We start from the raw sequence: 13,686 nt of genomic DNA on the forward strand, positions 1-13,686 counted from the left end.
ACAAATTATCAGTTTCCTTGTGGATGCATTACTGCCCATAGTAACAGATGTTTTTAAACATTCTTCCATCCCCAGCATCTTCCAATAGCCTGGAAAGAGGAACTCATAAAACCTCTACCCCAAAAGGAACCTGCTGAAAAACATTCTGACTACAGGTCCATTTTCATTCTAACAGCATTAGCTAAGACTTTAGAAAACCTAATTCACTGTCAACTTACCAATTACTTATCATCAGATAACCTTCTGGATGGATACCAATCTGGTTTCTGGAAAAACCTCAGTACAGTAACTGCTCTCATAAAAGTGACTGTTGTAGTGAAACAAGCTATGGGCAAACAAGAAGCGACTATTAATTGCTTTTTGAATTTCAGAAAGCTTTTGATGCTGTCAACTTTGATATTCATCTTGCTAAACTTAAAAGTCAAAACGATTCTTAAAGTGGAGTACAGTGATTCCACTCAAATCTCAACGTATCACCAACAGTGTGAAATGGTTGGAACAAAGAAGTCACAGTGGAATAATGTAATATAAGTGGTCCCACAAGGATTAGTATTTGACCCATTACTTTTCCATTATATGCTAATGACGTGTTGACTATTATACACTAATGACATTCAGTTATACCGAAGTGCAAACCCAATAAATCAATGCACAGCTATCCAGAATGTAAACGCTGACTTACCTGCTTTATCAGACTGTGCACGGGACATCAGTTTGAAACTTTAATTACAGTATTATGAAAATGATGGATTGCTACTCACCATGTAGTGAGGATTCTGAGTTGCAGACAGGCACAACAAAAAGACTGATTTATCTTCAGACATTGCTCTGCTACCTGAACATAATTATTTAGCAGTCTGCGACTCAACATTTCCTTTTTGTGGTGACTAGCAATGTATCCTTTTCATAATACTGACATTATTCCAGCCTGTTATTTTCTCTAGAGCTTCAAAAGAAAGTAATAGAGTCCCTTATACTCCCTTTCCTTGATTACAATGATCCTATTCTCCAAGGACTTTAGTGTGAGAGCTCATGTTGTCTGGAATTAGGGATAGATGCTTGTGTGTGATAGATTTTTGATATGAGCTATTTTGACCGTATCACTCCTGCCTGTGAACAGTTATCATGGCTATGTGCCAATAGTGTAGAGATTATCATCTCAATCTTGGTAATGCTTCCTATTTAGCTTCAACGCTTACTATACCATCTGAACAACACAGCAGAAGCACTCCTTCTCAATGAAGTACAATCCTCTCTGAATCACCATACAATACTGCCATGTTCACTAAATCATTTTCTGTACCAGGAACCAGACTTTCGAATAAACTTTCTCAAAATATTAGAGAAATTAAAATCCTTTCAAACTTCAGAAGGCAGCTTATGGCCCACCTACTGTTACAATGGCTATATTATCTACAGCTATCTCTCACCAACCCACCCACCACCACCACTTTTCCCTCCCCTTATCTACAGAATTCTCTATTGAAATTTTCTTGTTCCATGCAGCCATTTTAACTTCTATTTCAGTCTTGTCCTCTTTCATTATCCTTCCCATTTTTTAAATACCAAACAAGGCTTCGGAAGTGCTAATGGCTCCATTATTTTAATGTTATTATTGTTGTCAGTTGTTTCTTGTTATCAATAAAGCAAAATTATTGAGTTTGTTATGTCATTAATAATCAATGTAATTCTTAATTCCTCCATTGTTTTATCATTATTTTTAGAATTATTATTATTATTATTATTATTATTATTGCAATTGTTATGTAATATATTTGTATGATTACTGTTCTTCTTACCATGGCACTTCAGCTTTTTTAATTCCCTTGATATCTAACCTCCACCTGTCCATATATACAGTTGATAACATTTTCTAGTGACATAGCATTTAATCAAGTGTTGGCTACAGTAAAATGTAATGTCCCATCTAAATCCTACGTAAAAATTACATTTAAAAAAATCACTTAGTATGACATTGCTTATTGTGACTTATTGTAGTAAACGATGTACTTTTAATTACATTTTTGGATAAATATATCTGCTATAATGACCAGTGTCCATTTCTATTTGTTACATATTTTGACATTACTAACTACTATGTGACACTTATCTTCAAACGCTTGGTTTCTGTTCATTACTACACTCCTGGAAATTGAAATAAGAACACCGTGAATTCATTCTCCCAGGAAGGGGAAGCTTTATTGACACATTCCTGGGGTCAGATACATTACATGATCACACTGACAGAACCACAGGCACATAGACACAGGCAACAGAGCATGCACAATGTCGGCACTAGTACAGTGTATATCCACCTTTCGCAGCAATGCAGGCTGCTATTCTCCTATGGAGACGATCGTAGAGATGCTGGATGTAGTCCTGTGGAATGGCTTGCCATGCCATTTCCACCTGGCGCCTCAGTTGGACCAGCGTTCATGCTGGACGTGCAGACCGCGTGAGACGACGCTTCATCCAGTCCCAAACATGCTCAATGGGGGACAGATCCGGAGATCTTGCTGGCCAGGGTAGTTGACTTACACCTTCTAGAGCACGTTGGGTGGCACGGGATACATGCGGACGTGCATTGTCCTGTTGGAACAGCAAGTTCCCTTGCCGGTCTAGGAATGGTAAAACGATGGGTTCGATGACGGTTTGGATGTACCGTGCACTATTCAGTGTCCCCTCGACGATCACCAGAGGTGTACGGCCAGTGTAGGAGATCGCTCCCCACACCATGATGCCGGGTGTTGGCCCTGTGTGCCTCGGTCGTATGCAGTCCTGATGTGGCGCTCACCTGCACGGCGCCAAACACGCATATGACCATCATTGGCACCAAGGCAGAAGCGACTCTCATCGCTGAAGACGACACGTCTCCATTCCTCCCTCCATTCACGCCTGTCGCGACACCACTGGAGGCGGGCTGCACGATGTTGGGGCGTGAGCGGAAGACGGCCTAACGGTGTGCGGGACCGTAGCCCAGCTTCATGGAGACGGTTGCGAATGGTTCTCGCCGATACCCCAGGAGGAACAGTGTCCCTAATTTGCTGGGAAGTGGCGGTGCGGTCCCCTACGGCACTGCGTAGGATCCTATGGTCTTGGCGTGCATCCGTGCGTCGCTGCGGTCCGGTCCCAGGTCGACGGGCACGTGCACCTTCCGACGACCACTGGCGACAACATCGATGTACTGCGGAGACCTCACGCTCCACGTGTTGAGTAATTCGGCGGTACGTCCACCCGGCCTCCCGCATGCCCACTATACGCCCTCGCTCGAAGTCCGTCAACTGCACATACGGTTCATGTCCACGCTGTCGCGGCATGCTACCAGTGTTAAAGACTGCGATGGAGCTCCGTATGCCACGGCAAATTGGCTGACACTGACGGCGGCGGTGCACAAATGCTGCGCAGCTAGCGCCATTCGACGGCCAACACCGCGGTTCCTGGTGTGTCTGCTGTGCCGTGCGTGTGATCATTGCTTGTACAGCCCTCTCGCAGTGTCCGGAGCAAGTATGGTGGGTCTGACACACCGGTGTCAATGTGTTCTTTTTTCCATTTCCAGGAGTGTAGTTTCAAATCAGTATGTGTGTTAAACAGGCAATAAAAGTGTAACTTAAAAAATGGAGTGTAATACTGTAGACAATGTAGACAAGTCACATGGGAAGCAAACATCAGCACCGCGAAGAAATTTCTACAATTTGGAAGTACAGAGTGAAAATACAGTCTCTTTTGAGACACAATTCTGTAACAATCAAAAGGGCAAGATCGTATGGGGAAAGGTCTAAGGCAAGAATTACATTTGTGGTTGCTGCAGTTTTATTAGGATCATGTAAAAAAACGTTTGGTGATTGGAAAATCGAGAAAACCTATACGTTTTAAAGACATTCACTCTCTACCAAACTTCAAGGACATCTTAACATTTTTGAAAAGCTATTGTGTAACTGGGACACTCAGTTGAATCAACAAAACAAAAAATTATTTTCCTGGTTTATAACTGTCCTGCTCATCCAATGACAATCTGCAGAGCATAAAACTTATGTTTGTGCCTCTAAAAATCACTTCAGTTCTACAGACTATCGACCCGGGAGCTATAAAATCTCCCAAAATGCAGAACAGGAAACTTCAAGTTATGAACATGTTACAGAAAACTGAAGAAGGTAAAGAAACAGTTTTCAGCATTTGTTACATAATTTTAATTGATCAGAAGTGTGCGAAAATGTCACTCAAAAGATGATTGCCAGTTGTTTTAACCATGTAGGATTCTGAGATCTTTCTTCACCATCCCATGGTAAGGATGATACTTTTTCAGCAACAGCTGATGGTGATGGTGATGAAGGTGAGAATGATATTCCTCTGGTGGAATTTGTGCAAGAATTTTGTCCATCTTCATCAACTTGTTAAACAGAGGTCTTTTCCCAGGTAGACAATAATCTTAGCAGGTGTGCATCAGCGAATGAAGGAGAAATTGTAGGTGACAACCAAAGGCAATAGGATTGACAAACATGAAAATGTACAAGAAGGAAAGTTTGTTATGCTATCACTTAATGAAGCTCTCAGTGCTGCGAAAACATTACAAAAATTTCCTATTTTCATAGAAGAATATCATACAAATGACAGTAAGGAGGCATTAAAACGAATGCATTGTACGGTGCAAAAAGCAATCAAAGATAACTGGTTACCTTATAGGGGACAGTATATTGTAATACATGTTACTGTATTGCATTTTGAAGGTAAAGCAACTTGTTAAAAAACTAAACAACACTGTCTTTGCTGTGTTTGTAGAAAACTAGAAAAAAATAATTCTAGTATTTGTTATTTTTCAAAGTACAGATGGTGGAATAATAGTGCATTCATTAGTGATGTTTTTGGTTGTGTGTGTTGGATATTTTCAATATGTTAGGTACATTACATCACATTTGTAAGACATTTTAAAGAGAAACAGGATAAAGTGTAGGCCTTCATGTAGTTTATGTATAGAATACTCTCTCTCCATTTTGGTACTGTTGATTAATTTTTGTAATACAATAATTGGATTGAAGTTGTGTCTTTCATGGCTATTATACTAAACAAGATTTCCCCTAAGTTTGAAACATGCTCAACATTTTATTCTACTCATCATCCAAGACCGTGTTCAATGTTGTTGAACATTTTATGTTGTTGGTACTTCTTTCTTCACTTATTAAAGGCTTTTACATTTTGCTGGCAAATTGTTGCTGTATGTACTGCATAAACACCAGAAAAATACCTCTTTAGTCACTCTCCACAAATACTGTATTTTAAATACTGTAAGTGTACTTCGTTTCTGTTGAGTTTTGAAGTTTTAATCCTATGGCAGCCTAAAATTTGTAGACATGAAATTTTCAACAAAAAACCAAGAAAAAGCTCAGTTTGTGCAATGGTCAGCTATAGCAACTGTAAACTGTCAGTCCCTTTGCCATCACTGTAACCAGTTTTGACTGTAATTCTTAAAACAAATCTCTAAACATACCTACTGAAGTAAGGGATCTTAACACTCCCCATTCCAATATGGAAAATACCAGTTCGGCTTCCTTTTTTAGAAGACTTGCCAAATATCATAGTAAGGAACTAGCAAAGCTATGTTGGCAGTTATAAGACCAAATCAGTCAGACATCCAGAATTGCCCCAGCAATTACTTTAAAAGGCTACTTCCCCTTATTAGGGATCATATGTTTGTTGTGTTACCTCTCCACAGAGATCCGTCGTATTTGGTTGCACCTATGGTACCTTTATCTGTATGACAGAGGCACAGAAGTCAGCCCACCTGGCAATGTCTGTAGTTTATGGGGAGTATGACTTTCATTGGGATATAATAATAACATGGCTAGCAACAGAGTATAGTATATTAGAAGCAACTATACCATTGGACCATTTAACATTGTCAGAGGAGGCATTTCGACAAAATATACATGCAGCTTACTGTGAGTGACATTTGGAGTTTTGTCCACTTCTAAATAATTGAAATACATAGCTTCTTGTGATCCTGTCTCCCCCCCCCCACCCACCCCCCCCCCCCCCCCCCCACCCACCCACCCACCTCCCCTCCCTCCGAGACTGTGCATACCCACTTAAAGCACTTCAGTTCATGTCTTTGAATTCTTGTTCCAGGTGTATATATGCTGTAATTCTCACAACATTTCAGCATGCACCAATGTAAGACAATTTGTTTTGACCATAGTCTTAACAAGAAAAGAAATTTAAAACTCTTCTTGAAACTTATATTCATTTTATTTATAGTGAAGAGTTAAACGTATTCAGATTGCAGTTTTTATGGCCGTTATCACCAGTGTCCACATTTTTCATTGTGACCCATTAGATCTTCTAGTCATGCTACCTCTCACAAGATGGCATGAGCATGCATACTACTGCATATTGCCTCACAGATGTGAAATGCAAGTGAATAGTTTCCATAATTTATACCTGAGTCTGCTTGTGACTGACTTGTAAAGCAAAATATAGCAAAGGATCATTGCTACATTACACTCTCCATAAAATGTCATGCATGTGGTCCGACACACAAGAACTAAAATCGTTGCTACATTACACTGTCTGCCATAAAATATCATGCATGTGGGCTGACACAAAAGAACTGGAACTGGTGCTGCATATACGTGTTCTTACCAAATATTCACACTCCGTGATGGTTGCCTTCACTGTAGGATGCAGTTGAGTTCAAAAATATCTGCATTCATTTTTTTCATGAACTATGTAAAATTACAGCCTTTTGTCGACATAATAGCTTGTGACAGATAGTTCTTTAGCAATGCAGGTAGTCTCATTTCATTTGTGCTGGAGAAATACATTGTTCCAGATAACCTGTAATGATTATTTATCGAGGTGCTGTACAGATGTTAGGCTGGCCAAAAAATTGGGAAGATTGATGTTGTACTTCTCTACAAATTTATATTTAAGTGATTTCTTTTGCAAAGCTGTTCTCATCTTTGCTCTCTAGCTCAAACATTAGTAGATTTTACATTGCTTGTGACTCAAAACAAATTATTTCTCTTTAGAGGAGAAAAAAAATGGTTTTTTGAAATGTATTGTAAAGGGAAGCAGTTGTCAAGGTTTTACTGTTTGTTTCTCAGACAAGTAACAGAATTCTTACGTATGGCTGTTCATGTTTGTCCAGGTGGATGAGATGCAAGCGACAGAGCCCCAGTGGCGTGATTTGGGAACAGCTGCACGCAACAAAGAATTGCTGCGTCGGTGGAAGCAGCAGGTGAAGAAGTTGACACGAAGCAAAGCATGTTCAGATACTGGACTACTGGACGAATCACTTGTGCGTCGCTCATTAGTATTCTACTCATCTGTGGCAGAGCTACTGTTGAGTGCACTGACTGACCCAGCTGCTCCACCAGGGCAGCTGCTGCCCAGTAGTGCACCAGCTGTTTTTTCTGCTTTGCCTGAGTGGTATGTCGAGGATGTTGCTGAGTACCTGCTGTTTGCCCTCCAGTTAGTATGGATTTATATACTGCAACCTTTCTTATTTGTTTTCTTTATCATTATGCAGTTTTTTTGTGTGTATGTCATGACATGAAAACTGCTGACCATCATACAATTTCTAATGTTTTATAGTTTGCAGATACTTTATTCTTAGGAGTCTTTAGGAATCTGTATTCTACTATCAGTTGTTATGTACCATCACTAACTATAACTTCAGCCACTACTTTCACTCTTTGTATATGTAAAATGTAGTAAGGTGCACCACAGTTTTCAATATGAGGAAATAATGAGCAACCAGTTGCATAAAAGACATTTAATTTGTTAACCAGTTTAGGACACTTAGTGCCGTTTTTCAGAAAATTGTACGCATCACAGTAACCTATTGAAACTGTTAAGAAATTAAATTTCTCTTATGCAACTGGTTGCTGATTATTTTTATGTATACAACTACAGTTGCTGAGAATGGATAAAATACTAAACAGTTTTGGGTCCACACTAAATTGTGGTTCCCTCTGTAATTGAGTCAATAAGTTAGTTCACAGTTTGGAGAAAAGAAATAGCATACCACCTCCAATAGGATCATGTTCATAATTGACACGTGTAGAAATAAATTCAGGCATGCACCAGAGAAGTGTTGTGACTCTTGCTGTTCACTTTGTATATTAATAACATGTCAAACAAACCTCAGACTTCTTGCAGATGATACAGTAATTTCTAATGAGCTACTACGTGAAAAAGGCCACATAGGTATCCATTCACTTCTTGATAAAACTTCAAAGAAGTCCAGAGACTGACAGTTTGCTTTAGTTAGTAAGTTACTTGTTCCATATATGTGTAGCTGCATAGTGGCCTTTTTTTCCACTCAAGAATTCCTCTGTGGTATGAAGTTGTTATAGAGAACCCCATGCCAAAGTCGTATTAATTAAAGTGTAATTCAGATCATTTTTCATTTTGGTGTTGTACTTATGAATATTTCTGTTACTCTCAAATGTAAAGTCCTTATAACTGGCACAATGCGAAGTACCACTGCTATTCATTTCATAGTGGTGTCCATATTATGGATATGGATGTAGATGCCTTGTAAAATGCTGTGATGTTGAGACCTATATTGATATTGAGGACAGCTTTACTTTTTACCATTATAATGTTGTCTTAATTGTTACTAACCATGTAGTTAGTTAACTGCAAGTATCTATTACTTGTCAGATTTTTTGTCACAGAATCTTATAATATTTAAGATCATGTTTGCAGTTTCAGTTTTCAGCAGGGCATATACTTAACATTTAAGTTCATATTACTGTTGTGCAAATGCTCCTCTGCCAGTTTTACGCAATGATCAGGTATCCGAGTGGGAGCCAGGTATTGTAGCTACATGTGACAAGTGGCAAGTGACAGGCTGGAAAATATGACCATGATATCGCACCCATGACAATATAAGCTTGGATTAGTTTCCATTCTTGTTTATGCATACACATGTGTAGGTGCCTAGCCAAATCATGCTCAGCATGATGTGTAATTACATTTCTGCATTGGAAAAAAATTAATCCATCTTTCAGTCTCATGACAGAACTTTCATACAAGTGTTGGGGAGAATATGTTGGGTAGTATTCTTATAATCTGGTCATAAAATTAACAATAGAGCGAGCGGTGTACTGACCACGTGCTCCTCAATATCGGCTTCGAGTGATACCTGTTGGCTGAGTATGACATGGTGGTTGGTCAGAACTGTTGTTCTTCCAAGCCTGTTCAGACAGATTTTAGTTTATAGTGTCCTTGTAAAGAACATTTAAGGGTTCACAGTATACATTTTCTGATTGAAAGTAAGTGGCTTTGCTACTCAAAGATTGAATGGTTCAAAAGATCTACATTAGATGTACACCTTCCCTTCCCCAGCAGCCCAAGCTTCTTTTCCTATTATATGAACAATTACAGAGCTCATATGGACTTAGTACTAATGTTAACAAGTAAAGAAAAGAATTCAGATATAGTCATCAATTAAAAAAACAGTTTAATATTTTTAATACTATCTCACTCGACAGATCATGAACTTTTTCAAGTAATGTAAGTATTAACTTTACAAAATCCAGGATGGAATTACAACAATATTATGAAAAAGATAGAGGAGATGCTGAGTTGCAGATATGCACAATAAAAAGACTACTATACATTCAATCTTTTTGGCCAAAAGGCCTCCTTCTGAATTTGAAAGCACACACATGTTGACACAAATTCAACTCGCACACACATTACCACTCTCTCTGGCCGTTGAAGCTTTACTGCATACAACACCACCTCCAGGAGAGAGAATCAGTCTATGGGTGGTGGTGGTGGTGGTGGTGGTGGTGGTGGTAAGGAAGAGGCTGAGGCGGGGAGATGGAGGGATAGCAGAATAGAATTGGGGCAGGTGTATTGCTACTTGTGGGAGTGTACATGGATGTGATGGGGACAAGATAGGGCTCCTAGATGCTGCTGCAAGGATTTTTTTGGGGGGGGGGGGGGGGAGGCAGAAAAAGAGACAAGTAGAGGGGGAAAAATACTAGTGGGTATACTGTTGGAATAGAATGATGCGAAGTCCTAGATTGGGAGCAGAGAAGGAGATATAGGTAGATGAAGGCCAGGGACTAGTGAAGGTTGAGGACAGGGGATTACGTAGGATATATTACAAGGGCAGTTCCACCTGAGCAATTCAGAAAATCTGTTGGTGCAAGAAAGATTGAAATGGAGCAGGCTGTGAAGCAGTCATTGAAATGATGCATGTTGTGTTGGGCAGCATGATCAGCAATTGGGTGTTTCAGCTGTCTCTTGGCCAGTTTTTCAGTGGCCATTCAAGTGGACAGGCAGCTTGTTAATTGCCATGTCCACACAGATAGCAGCACAGTGGTTGCAATGTAGTTCATACATCACATGACTGCTTTCACAGGTAGCTGTGCTTTCAATGGGATTGGAGATGCCTGTGGCCTGACTGAAGTAGGTGGCAGTGGGAGGACATATGGGACAGGACTGGCTTCTAGGTCTGCTGCTGGGGTATAAGACATGAGGCTAGTGGTGGAGTAGTGATGGATAAGGATATTGCATAGGTTTGATGGTTGGCAGGACAACACTGTGGAAGGTATGGGGAGAATAGTAGGTGGGATATTCATCATTCTAGGGCACAACAAGTGGTAGTTGAAACCTTGAAGGAGATTATGATTCAGTTGCCATATTATTGGCTGGCACTGAGTCTCAAGGGGAGTTCTCCTTTGTGCCCAGACGGTGTGTATGTGGGATATGATACGTGACTGGAGAGACAAGGCACAGGAGATCTATTTCTGTGCAAGATTGAGCAGGTAATTTTGATCTTTGGTGGTCTCAGTGATATCCTTGGTATATTTGGAGAGGGTCTGTTCATCACTGCAAATGCAATGGCCACAGGTGGCTAGGCTGTATGGAAGGGATCTCTTTGTATGGAATAGATGGCAGCTGTTGAAATGGAGACATTGCTTTTAGTTGGTAGATTTTATTTGGATAGAGACATCCTTGAGGTGGGGAATCAACATCAAGGAAGGTGAATTGTTGGACTGAGGGAGATCAATGGAAGCTTTGGGAGAAGGTGTTGGGGTTCTAGAGGTATATGGGTTGAGTGTCCTCACCCTCAGTCCAGATCATGGAGATGTCATCAATGAATCTGGGTGGTTATAAAGGAGGCCCCTAGATGCCCCATGAATAGGTTGACATAGGATGGTGCCATGCAGGTTCCAATTGCTGTATTACAGATTTGTTTGTAGATGATGCCTTCAAAGGAGAATTAATTTTGGATAAGGATATAGTTGTTCATGGTGACCAGGAAAGACATTGTCAGTTTGGAGACAGTCCAATATTGGGAATGAGAAGTAAAGGAACAGGAACTGTAAAGTATAGGTGAAGGAAATGGTTGATTTCTTTTATACGAGAGGGTAGGTTATGGGTAGTAGGCTGATGGTGTAGTTCCACAAGAGCAAAGATTCTCTCAGTGGGTGGTTAAGTTAATTGACATATAGAAGGTATGGGTGCAGTAAGTGTTTGAGGTGAGGAGAGAGACAGACTCATGGGTATGGTTCTAGGATGGGTCTATGGATTTGAGGAGAGACTGGAGATCCTGTTCGCTCTCTAGAATGAAGTCATTTTGGCAGAGTTTGTAGGTGGACAATTCTGATAGCTGGCACAGACCCTCCACTAATACCCTTCCCTGCTCCCACTCCAGCACCACACAGTCTTCAGTTCCACCAATGTTCCCACTAGTCTTTTTTCTAATACTCCTTTTCTGCTCCTCTCCCCCCTCTAACCTCCAGACTGCACACCTACAGCCCTACCCTGTCTCACCTTGTCCTTGCACACTCCCACAAGCAGCACTACACCTGCTCCCATGCCTATTCTGTTATCTCTTCCCCTTCTCACCATAGCCTCCTCCTTACACCCACAACCCCCAGATTGCTTCTCCCGTTAGGGGCAGTTGTTGCACACGGTCCGGCCTCGGTTACCAAAGAGGGTGGCCGTGTGTGTATGTGTGTGTGTGTGTGTGTGTGTGTGTGTGTGTGTGTTGTGTGTGAGCGCACATGCGCTTTCTACTTTTGAAGAAGGTATTTTGGCCAAAAGCTTAAATGTACAGCAGTCTTTTTTTATTGTGCCTGTCTACTACACAGTGTCTTCTCTATATGGTGAGAAGCAATCTTTTCATTTCATAATACTGAATGTTAATTTTGTTTGCTAATTATCAGATCATTAACTCAATCAGTTGCACAAAAGTAATTGCTTTAACAGCAGCTCTTTTGTTAATTTCATAATGCTTTATTGAAGATGATTTCATTTGAAATTCCCAATAATAAGACTCATATTTTACAGTACTTACTACTCAAAAGGAAACTACAAATAGGGAATTCATGTAAAAAGCAAGTACAGTAAGATCTTTTTTTTTAATTCATGTAAAAAGCAAGTACAGTAAGCTCTTTTTTTAACTGATCTTGGACCCAAATGTTATTTATATTGAGGGTCAGTAGCCAGTCCCTAGACTAAGCGTCAACAGTCTGCAGGTCTTTCTGCACCATAATACAGTTTTCCGGCATTGCAAATTTTCTGTTTATGACAGCAACATCTTCAAATAGCTTCATGGAGCTTCCAAAATTATCGACCTGACTATTTACTTATACCGTGAACTAGTCATGGTAACAGCTGAATGAAAAACAATAGATTCATTCAGTTGTAAAAAAAAATTGATTCATTTGGTTGTAGTTTTACATATTTATCGGATTATTACAAATTTATTTTTTCCAGTGAAAGCATCTGTGGGAGTAACTCAATGAAAACATTCAACGCCGTTATAGCTTTGCATATTAACTGTTTTATTTATGCTTTCCTTTCAAGTGGAAACAGACACTAGTTTTTCTGTCAGTTGAACCATATATTAATTCTTTAAGCTGAAACCACTCTTTACTGTTTTAGTTGACTGAGCTATCCAATCATCATTCTGAGTAAAGCTGGCCTGCAGTACTTTCATCAGTTAAACTAAAGCAGTGCCACATTATGCTAGCAGAGGATAGCCCTATCCCCAGTGATAAGTGAAGACGTACTTCACGGGGTATGCCAAAGTTAAAATAAGCGTTATACATTTTCATTTAATTATTTATTGAAGAGACCAATTTTTTATTTCCATCATTTAAAACTGATTCGTATATTGTTGTGGATTTAGTTGTTCCTGATGCCATTAAAGCGTAACTAATTACGCTCATGTATCGCTGGGGTAAGCCAGCCTCACTTAAATTGCTGAGCCCAGACAAAAACTTTGAAAACCCTTGACGTCTGTGTCAAATCAGATTATTTTCCTGAACACACACACTCTGTAGATGATAAGATGGCTGATGCCCATGATGTTCTGCCAGGAGCAGGGTTTTGAGAGGGGGAATGTGTCCTCACTTGCGTTTCAGTGCTGACAACACCAGCATGTGCGCGCCTCCTACCGATCAGCAGATATGAACTATATACACGAGAGTGACAAGGATTTGTGAAAGTGCATTATAGAGGTGTACATGTTTAGAAGTAGTATTCATTTGCAGTAATGAATATGAACATAAATTAAGTCAGTTTTAACATAGCTCAATGAGTAGAAGGCCAATGCAATGTAAAATGTTCAGTTATGTTGTGGGCAGTGCAACATCACAGTGCATGCGATCGCTGATTGTTGGCTGCTTCTCATTGTCTCTGTAAAGAAGTATGGAAAAG

The 13,686-nt window shown here is 40.0% G+C and overlaps 1 protein-coding gene across 2 annotated transcripts in view; it reads left to right on the forward strand.

The window, feature by feature from the left end:
• The window catches only part of LOC126337038 (ubiquitin conjugation factor E4 B), a 277,773-nt gene that overhangs the window by 127,726 nt on the left and 136,361 nt on the right, over positions 1 to 13,686 (forward strand). For both annotated transcript variants that reach the window (XR_007565033.1, XM_050001343.1), the window contains exon 13: positions 7,142 to 7,464. Coding sequence is in view for 1 of the 2 variants with exons in the window: in XM_050001343.1 (XP_049857300.1) it covers positions 7,142 to 7,464 (323 nt within the window). In the remaining variant the exon portion in view is untranslated. The remainder of the gene's footprint in view (positions 1 to 7,141; positions 7,465 to 13,686) is intronic.

This window comes from Schistocerca gregaria, chromosome 2, assembly GCF_023897955.1.
Source record: "Schistocerca gregaria isolate iqSchGreg1 chromosome 2, iqSchGreg1.2, whole genome shotgun sequence".
Classification (NCBI taxonomy): Eukaryota; Metazoa; Arthropoda; class Insecta; order Orthoptera; family Acrididae; genus Schistocerca; species Schistocerca gregaria.